Below are 10,022 nucleotides of genomic sequence, written 5' to 3' on the forward strand. Positions count from 1 at the left end.
TGGAGGAATGGGCGAAGGAATAGAGAAAAAGAAAAATTGAAATTCCGTTAAGATTTCGCCATCCGAGATTGCTGGGAGCAAACTGCAATGTGTGAAGCTCTAAGCCTTGCGGGGGGACACTTTAGTGTTCGAGCATCAAGGTAAAATGTGAAAATGATTCTTTGGGATGACACCATAATGACGATATTTAGGTTCCATAAAGCATCACCGCAATGGCGGTTAATAGGTTCTATGGGGTGACACCACGACAACGATAAGATCCTTCAAGGCAACACCTCAAAGAGGTATAAGGCATGAAAGAATAGCTCAGGTATGGCAACTAGTTTAGTTAGTCGGGATAGTAAACACGGGGTAGTCCATCGGGAGAAAACACGGGAATTCTGCTAGGATGCAAAACATAAAAGTCTGTGGGTTATGAAGGATGTCAATGGTGAGAGTAGAAATCGCGGTGTGACGAGAGCGATAAGTTACAAAAAGAATTAGGTTTCGTGTGTCGAAGGAATATAGACCACCAGAATAATGAATAGTGCCAAAGTTATGTATCACCCCCGGATAGGGTAACTAGAAAACAAAGCTCCTTAGGTATGGAGGTATTCATTGTATATGCATACACTAGTTCGCTAGGGAAGCTGTAGATTCCATATGATTCAAATAGGCACCGATTAGTTTGCAATAGTATGTAGTCACATATTGTAAGTTGACGAAAATGTTAGTCGAAAGGTTTGATAGGCTGATCAAATTTTCCCTGAAAGAAATTACATGTCCAAGGTTGAATGGACAATGATGTCCGTTAAAAGGTGGTGGAAAGTGGAGGTCAGACACAGTCATGGAGAATGGCAGAAATCTTGTTTAGTTTCCAAAGGTAGGAACTATATAACCTAAAAAGCCTCCATTGGAAAAATATCGGTAGAGTAAGGGTTTTGGTGTCGTTAGTGAGCTCTAGTAATTTAAGGCAGTAAAGACATTGAAGACTAAAAAAGACCGCAAATGTAGAAATTATTTGGGCAGCCGCTAAGCATCGCCAGCCAGGATTAATGATTGCATTTGTCAGGGAGTTTAATTCTGAGTTGGATGTCTCATATTGCTTGTAAAATTTTGTATGCGGATTTCATTAAGTTCTTCCGAACTTATAAGTTTTCCGCTTGAGTGCAGGTTAGTTAAAGATTCAGAAATCGAAAGGGACCAAGCTAGACATCGCTAGGGGCAAGGTGAAACGCGAAAACTATGCAAGTTTATAGAGGGCACCCATAGAGGCTCCACCTTAGGGTTAAGCGTCGTTTTATGTTATTGAGTCTTTGTCCAAAAATTTGCAATCGACCAATGGAATGAAACCTTAAAGTTTTATTTCTAGTTTTAATACAAATTGTAAATTTAGTTAGAATTTTTGAATCTAGGTTGTTTAAGCATGTAATTTAACCAGAGCAGAAATTTTGTTAAGTCATTTGGGTTAGTACAGCATCCGATACTCGGACCTGGCGAACAGGTTGGGTATAAGGTGTTACACTCCATGTTTCTAGTAAAGCATTGATAAGTGTGAACTCCAATTTAGTCCTGCCGAGTATACGTGCCACATGTAAGAATCCCGCCTCTTCTAAGTACAATTCAATAACACGTAATGCTTTCACACTTAAATTGTGTATATATGCTTCAATAATTCGATTTTCGTCCTGATTATATAAACATAAAAGGTAAAAAATAATATTATTATTATCAACTTAATAATGATATTAATTAAAATAAAAAATATAATAATATTTTCTTTTCATTTGTAATGGGACGCTTGAAATGTGTTTATGATCTAAACAAATTAGAGGCGTTGACATTTTTAAAATATGTAACGTTGATCAAATTAAATAAGATTTAATTAATTTAGGCAATGAAATAAGCTAAAAATTATAATATTATTAAATTACCACTAAATTAACAATTTATTTAATATAAAAGTATTGTTAAACCTATTTAAAAAGTAAACAAATTTAAGAAAAAATAGATTATCTCATTTTATTTGAAATATTTGAGATGATGAAAATCGCATAAGATCTAAAAATTATAAACGGTTAGGATAGAAAATTGAAAGAAGAAGAATTTGAGAGATTAAGATAGAAAATTAAGATAAAAAAATAGTTGAGAGAAGAGATGAATGGGATTCTATGAAAAAATGATAAGTGTAAGGGCTTATATAAGAAAAAGTTGCTCCAACTACTACAAAATTAACGTCTTTGATTTATTTCTCTAAATTTTGAAAAATTAAATTATTTTCCGAAACGGTGTATATACCTAATTTTCCCCAGAGTTATTTTATGGAAAGTCCACAAATATTAGTAAAAGCTATTTCCTTTTACAAAATGCTATAAAGAAGCATTTGACCTTGTAAAATTCGTCCGCCATGAATGACCCTTTTCTTCTTTCATCAATCTTTCTCTTCACTTTTCTAACGAAACAACTTTAAACACCTTCAATTACTCCCATTCCCCCCCCCCCCCCTCCATTTCCTCCGCTTATCAAGCCTCTACAAGGCAGAAACTTCCCAAAGTCCAAAAACCCAAAAAAGCTCAGCCCTTTTCTCTTCGATTTATTTATTTATTCATTTATTTTTGATCTGATAAAGTTTAGCTTTTTTTCTTTGGTTGTGATGGCGGATATAGTGAAACAAATCTTGGCGAAGCCAATTCAGTTAGCAGACCAAGTGACGAAAGCGGCGGATGAAGCGAGTTCGTTTAAGCAAGAGTGTGCGGAGCTTAAGTCCAAGACGGAGAAACTCGTTGGCTTGCTCCGACAGGCGGCGCGTGCGAGTTCCGATCTTTACGAGCGTCCCACGTGCCGCATAATTGATGACACCGAACAAGTCCTCGATAAAGCCTTGTCTTTGGTCCTGAAATGCCGTGCCAATGGCCTTATGAAGCGCGTCTTTACAATCATCCCTGCTGCCGCGTTTCGCAAAATGTCTTCTCAGCTCGAGAACTCAATCGGCGATGTTTCTTGGCTTCTCCGCGTATCGGCTTCGGGTGACGATCGCGACGATGAGTATTTAGGCCTTCCTCCGATCGCTGCGAACGAGCCCATTCTATGCCTAATATGGGAACAAATCGCGATTCTTTACACCGGCTCACTCGAAAACCGGTCCGACGCCGCCGCTTCGCTCGTTTCGCTAGCCAGAGACAATGACCGTTACGGGAAACTGATTATAGAAGAAGGAGGGGTTGGACCGTTATTGAAATTACTCAAAGAAGGGAAAATGGAAGGTCAAGAAAACGCAGCCAAAGCAATTGGACTTCTGGGTCGGGACCCGGAAAGCGTGGAGCACATGATCCACGCCGGCGTTTGCACGGTGTTTGCGAAAATCCTCAAAGAAGGTCCTATGAAAGTTCAAGCCGTGACGGCGTGGGCGGTGTCTGAGTTGGCGGCTAATTACCCAAAATGTCAAGATTTATTCGCCCAGCACAATATAATCCGATTACTCGTCAGCCATTTAGCGTTCGAAACAATTCAAGAACATAGCAAGTATGCGATTGCTAGTCACAAGGCTACGTCGATCCACGCGGTGGTTATGGCCAGCAGTAATAATTCGACTGTGAAAGTCGCCGTTGACGAAGACCATCAGAGTCAGATTTCGCATCCCATGGGGAACCAAACCCCGAACCAGATGCATAATGTGGTTACCAGTACTATGGCAATGAATGGAGGGGTGAAATTGCCACAAAAGCTGGGTAATAATCATGTTAGGAGTAACAGTCAGGGTAATGTCAAGCAATTTCATCATATTTATTATCAACCTCAGCAAAATGGTTCGATGTCAGGGGTGAATATGAAGGGAAGGGAATTGGAAGATCCTGCTACCAAGGCTTATATGAAGGCAATGGCAGCTAGAGCTTTATGGCATCTTGCCAAGGGGAATTCATCTATATGTCGGAGTATCACCGAGTCTAGAGCATTGCTATGTTTTGCAGTTTTGTTAGAAAAAGGAAGTGACGATGTGCAGTTTAATTCGGCTATGGCATTAATGGAGATTACAGCTGTGGCAGAGCGGGACACTGATTTGAGAAGGTCTGCATTTAAGCCAAATTCTCATGCTTGTAAGCTTGTCGTCGATCAGTTATTGAAGATCATCGAGAAGGCCGATTCGGAGTTGCTGATTCCTTGTATCAAGGCTATTGGTAATTTGGCAAGGACGTTTAGAGCAACTGAAACAAGGATGATTGCCCCATTGGTTAAACTTCTTGATGAGAGGGAAGCTGAAGTTTCCAAGGAGGCTGCCATTGCACTCACCAAGTTTGCTTGCACTGACAACTACCTCCACCTTGATCACTCCAAGGCAATCATTACTGCTGGAGGTGCGAAGCATTTGATTCAACTAGTGTATTTCGGAGAACAAATCGTTCAACTCCGGGCATTGGTTCTCCTATGCTACATTGCCCTCCATGTACCGGATAGCGAAGAACTGGCCCAAGCTGAGGTGCTTACGGTGCTCGAATGGGCATCCAAACAATCCTACATGACCCAGGATGAAACAATAGACACTCTTTTACAAGAGGCCAAAAGTAGACTGGAGCTGTATCAGTCAAGAGGTTCAAGGGGATTTCATTGATTCAATCACCTTTTTCCATTGGAATCCCTTAATATCCAATCATTTTAATGGAGTGTACATACAGTTATCAGTCTTCCATAGGTGATCATAAGTATTTTTCAGCCATTTGCAGAGTTGCATTGCTGGTTTTAAGACCAGGAAAGAGTTGGTTTTTTGTTTTGTTCCTCTCGGAGTTATCTTACCCCTTGCGAATCACAACTGTATGTTGGTTTTTAAATTATAAATTAAATAAATTTATTCATATTTTCCAAAAGGGGTTTAGTTTTTGCATTATTGATACTTGATAAGTTGGTGACATACATCTTGGTTGGAACAGCTAGAAATGAGGTATGGTAGGGGGAAAGTTGTCTGAATAAGATTTTTTGCATATTACCTGGAAAAAAAGAAAGTGGGGGGCATTGATTCGAAGGTGACCTAATCATTTGGCAGTCTTTTATAAGTTAAATTGACCTAAAACTTCTGTTGTGTTTTCTAACCACCATAAAATGAAATCATTCAACCTTAGGACCTCAAATTATTTGAGGCGCTTGGACAGTTTCAAGCCAACTGGCCTGACTTACTACGACCACTACTATTTTTCTTGGTCTTGTTTCATTTGCTTCCATCAGCAAACCTGATATTACTTGCAAACTAGACTTAGCGCTAGCATTTATACCTCAATAGGAACATTTTACATGTCCTCACATGAGATCAACGATAAGCTAAACCACTCATTGATAGACTGAAAGCAATGTCTCATAAACTTATCAAAATGACCTAATAAACGCTTGGCCCAAATTTCTGTCCCCAAGTTTGATTAAACTAACGACTACTTTAAAAGGAGAAACACCCATATGCTTGTCAAAATCCACCCACTAGAGAAAACTTATTGTATGCCCCAAATTAGGGGTTAGTCGATTTCAGTTCACCATCCATTCGAAAAGCTTGTAAATTCGAAAACAGAGAAAAGCAAGCAGATATCCATTTCCACAAGCTTTAAATGATATGTAGGCAAATTTTTTAGAGATGATAAAGTTTGGGTTATGTGCTGAAACATTAGGTGTGAGGGGCATTTTCCATGGTCTTTCTTTTTAAGGTTCTGGTGGTTGAGATTGATTTTTTTTTAAGTTGGGAGTGTTTGAGTCTGAAGAAAATAGTGCAGTAACCCAGATATTCCATTGTAGGATTCACAATCAAATGTACTACTTCACATATCATAAGATAATTGAGCTTTGAATCCCATGCCTTGCAATCATTATATATGAATGTCAAAAAACAATTCATGGCAGATCTGAGATGTCAAAAGGAAAACCCCTTCTTGATTAGCCCCAAAACATGAAATTAGTAGCACTGGGAAGACTAATATAAAGGCTGTGCTTCATGAAACACTGATGAAATGTTGAAAAGGGGAAAAGAGTTGGTATTTTTACAGCAGTTTAATGTTAACATCTTTCATAAATATAGTGAAAATGATGAATTGACTCTACGTCCAATCAAAGTCCTAGCCAACCGTAATTGAGTCACGGTGCAGCTTCTAGCACCTCAACACCACATATATCACCAAACTTACATTTATTTGCCTTAATTTACTATTTTTGTCGTATTGAATTTCAAAGTTATGAATGATTCAAGTTTTGGGGATCCATGGAAAATTAATAGAAGTTGGCAGCTAGGACGGGAGCCGGGGTCTTTTCAAAGGGATGCCTAGAGTCACAAGCTAATGGTGAAGGATTTCAAGCTACGTTCGCCGAAAAAAAATTACACATGCATCCCCTCTATTATTTAAACTTTTGATTGAGTAATATCACAAATTAATTGTGCATCAACTCGATATAAAAATAAATTTTGATATTTAAAATAAATTATATTGTTTTAAAGTATCAACCTTTTTATTTTAAACAAAAAATTAATAATTAATTTCACATACGGTAAATTTTGAACTTATGACATTTAGGTCAATAAAATTTTAATTTTACCACTCAACCAATCCTTTATCATAAAATGTCTTGTACATTTTAATTTTATTATTCACACTCCATTACCTCTGTCAAATGCCTATACTATTATAATTACTATTATTTAAACATTTGATTGAATTATTTAAAATAATTTATATTGTTGTAGGATATTTTATTTTATTTTTTTAAAATAAATAATTTACATGTGGTTGGATTTGAATAAAATATTTGAATCGATAAAGCTTTAGTTTTACCATTCAACCGATGCTTTATCTAAAATGACTTTTACATTTTAATTTTATTATGCACATTTTATTACCTCTATCAATTATAAAATTATAAAATTATGGAAATACAAAATACCTATTCTTTTAAATTATAATTAATATTATTATGATAACACTTTTATCTTCTCATACTTTTATATCATCTTTAAATAAAACAATTATAAATTATAAATCTAAGGATCAAACACTTATTTGATAGCATTTAAAATACAAATTAATTATCATCCCCACCTAAATTCATTATTGAATAAATCTTAAAAGAAAATATTTTTAATTGTGGGTGTGATAATATCTAGATATATTTAAATCTCTGAGTGGATCAATGTCTCCAATTACCCAAATATAAACTTAGTTGAAAAAATACAAATAAATTAAAATTATAAAACAAAAGAATATATTAATAGAATTATATAAATTATTTAAAAGTAAAATGAAAAATCACACTCCAAAATTATTATATACTTGAACCTAATCTCATAGAGTCATAACCTTGCTAGACAACCATAACTTCATTGATAAGAAAATTTACATTTTTTACTATCAATAGTTATTTTTTTAAAAAATCATTGTTTAAATACTTTTTATATCATAGGATTAGTATTAGATTGTAGGCCTCTAATTTTTTCCAGGAGGATTTGGTTCCCAGGATATTAGATTATTTCTAATAATAAGATTATCGGAATGCAACATTATTTTAACACATTATTGGGAATGTTTGGTATATTTGACTGTAATGTAAGTAATATTATCTAAAAATATATTTTACTAAATTATCTTTGTTATAATTTTTAAAAACATTTATACGTAAATAAGTATTTCATGAATTTACAATAAAATTAGTAAAATAACATGTATCTCTCAAAATATAATTTTTCCAAAAAATTATGATGTATTTCTGGTGTTTTCTGGATATGCATTCGCATTTCCATATTAAATGTATGATTTGTTGAATAAAAATGCAATGAAAAAGAAAATAAGAATAAAGTGTTGAGAGAAAATATTCTTTGAGTAAAAACAAATCATTTGAAAGTAGAATGGGAAGAGAAGAGAAAATACATATTTAAGTAAAAAGTATCATAGGCTTCTTTCTTGAAAGAATGGATAAATTGGTGCCGTTAAATGCTTATTCTTAGTTATTTATATACAAGGCGTAATGTCAATTTTGCCAATAAACTTTACACCCTTATTTAATTTGGCCACTACTTATTCATTTGAAATAAATTGGCCCTTAACTTTTCATTCTTACCTTGACACTATTTTGCCATATATATATATATATATATATATGTCACATCAATAATTATTTAAAAAATCACAAATAAAACTTATAATTCTCAAAACTATGAAAGAAAAACTCTTCAAAATTAAATAAAATATTAATATTTTTTACATAATTTAAATAAAAAGTAGAAATGCAAAAATAAATTAAATTAAAAATTATGAATATAAAAATTATGGAAAATAAAACACCAAATTTAAAGAATTTTAATTATTGCCTTGGACTAAATTGAATTTATTACTAGATAAACGATCTAGTGTTTGAGAGGAGTAGCCATGAATCTTAAAAAATAGTTTTAATGGACAGTAAAATTGATATAAAAGGTACCTTACTCACACTAAAAAATTTGAGTGTTGGCTAAAATATTATAATTTTATTTAGGGTAAACTATAAAATTAATCACTTTTGTATGTTTTAAATTACTTTTGGTCATCGAACTTTAATTTATTACAAAATGGTCACTAATGTTATCGATTTGTAACATTTTTATCATTAAGCCGTTAACTACCATATTAAATCATCATTTTAGACAAAAGTTTAGGTCAAATTGCACATTTAATCCCTATTTATTTTCTTTTGAGCAATTTAATTCTTTTTTCTTTTTTAACTTTCATTTCTCCTTCCTCCTTTTATTTTTATTTTTATTTTCCTCTTGTTTTCTCCTTCCTACTAAACAGATTTTCTCAATTCTTTAGACAAAAGCTATTTCCTCTTTTATACTACTTGATTTTCTCTATTACTTAATAGATTCTTCGCAAGTAAGTTTCTTTTTCCTAATTTTACTTTTTTTCTCAGCTACAAATTTGATTTAGCACGTGTATTTGTATGAAATACTTTTTCTTTTGGTAGAATATGGGTAGAATTGTTCCATTTAAGATGCATAGGAATTGTAGGGTAGACCGCCTATGGTTTTACGTTCCTATGATTTAATTATTTCTAGTTTTGTTTAGAGTAATATCCAGAATCAACTATTTTTTTTATATTCCTATGGGTTAAGCTTTAGTTAAAGAAACGTTATTTCAAGCGTCTTTTTTAAATTTCTAAAACAAGTTATCATGATTTTATATGCATTATTATACATAGAAAGTATAAACAAGACAAATTTAAAATAATATTGTTTTTAATTAAAATTATAAATTAAAAATTATGAATCAAATTTTATTATTAAATATTTAATCTAAATATCTTTTAAGAATAAAGTTTAAATTAAATACATGAATATTTTCTCGTAAATTCATAAATTATGGTTAAGAAAGTACTTAATAAATCAAAGATGGTAATTAACTTTCTTGACATCTTATTCAGTATCTTTCTATATACACTAAGCATTATAAAATAACTTCCTCATAATCACATTAAAAAACATCATATTCCATTAAAATAATAACATGGGAAATCAGTGAGGGCGTGAGAGGCATTTTTCATGGTTGAAAGTGCATTGCACGATTCTTTGTCTCCATGCAATCTGTCCCTGCTATTTTTGACTCCTTTGTGATGACACTATTTTTCCTTTTTTATGGTTTTGGTAATTGAGTTTGAGAAAAATGGTGAGTGCAGAGTAACCCAGATATTCACATGAACAAAACCTACCACTTTCCATTATAGGATTCACATGCAAATGTCCTCCTTCACATATCATTAAACAATTGAGCTTTCACATTTATATATAAACCCCCCCCCCCCGGGAAGTCTCTTCTTCCTTGTTTGGTTTTTGATGATTGGAACTTCAATTAATAGAGCTCGACGCATGTCCGTGTTTACTGCAAAAAATAAAAAATAAAAATCTAAGCAGCCCTTTATTGCTTCCTCTTCAACTGAGTGCATGCTCCTCCTAAACATCATAAACTGTGAAAGACACCCATGTTGGTATGGCATATCAGTTTGATAAAATGTAAAAATGACTTGATTTTATTGATCAATCTTTGGTGGCTTTA

General features: G+C 33.4%; 1 protein-coding gene across 1 annotated transcript; it reads left to right on the forward strand.

The window, feature by feature from the left end:
* Positions 1-2,348: 2,348 nt before the first annotated feature.
* LOC105803702 (uncharacterized) lies at positions 2,349-4,838 on the forward strand. The gene has a single exon (XM_012636071.2). The coding sequence runs from the start codon at positions 2,633-2,635 to the stop codon at positions 4,583-4,585; it is 1,953 nt and encodes a 650-aa protein (XP_012491525.1). The 5' UTR covers positions 2,349-2,632; the 3' UTR covers positions 4,586-4,838.
* The last annotated feature ends 5,184 nt before the right edge of the window (positions 4,839-10,022 follow it).

The sequence above is a fragment of the Gossypium raimondii genome, chromosome 11 (assembly GCF_025698545.1).
Source record: "Gossypium raimondii isolate GPD5lz chromosome 11, ASM2569854v1, whole genome shotgun sequence".
Taxonomy (NCBI): Eukaryota; Viridiplantae; Streptophyta; class Magnoliopsida; order Malvales; family Malvaceae; genus Gossypium; species Gossypium raimondii.

Bases quoted from the DNA above. Each gene is read 5' to 3' on its own strand.
- LOC105803702 (XM_012636071.2), top strand. From the start codon at position 2,633: ATGGCGGATATAGTGAAACAAATCTTGGCGAAGCCAATTCAGTTAGCA.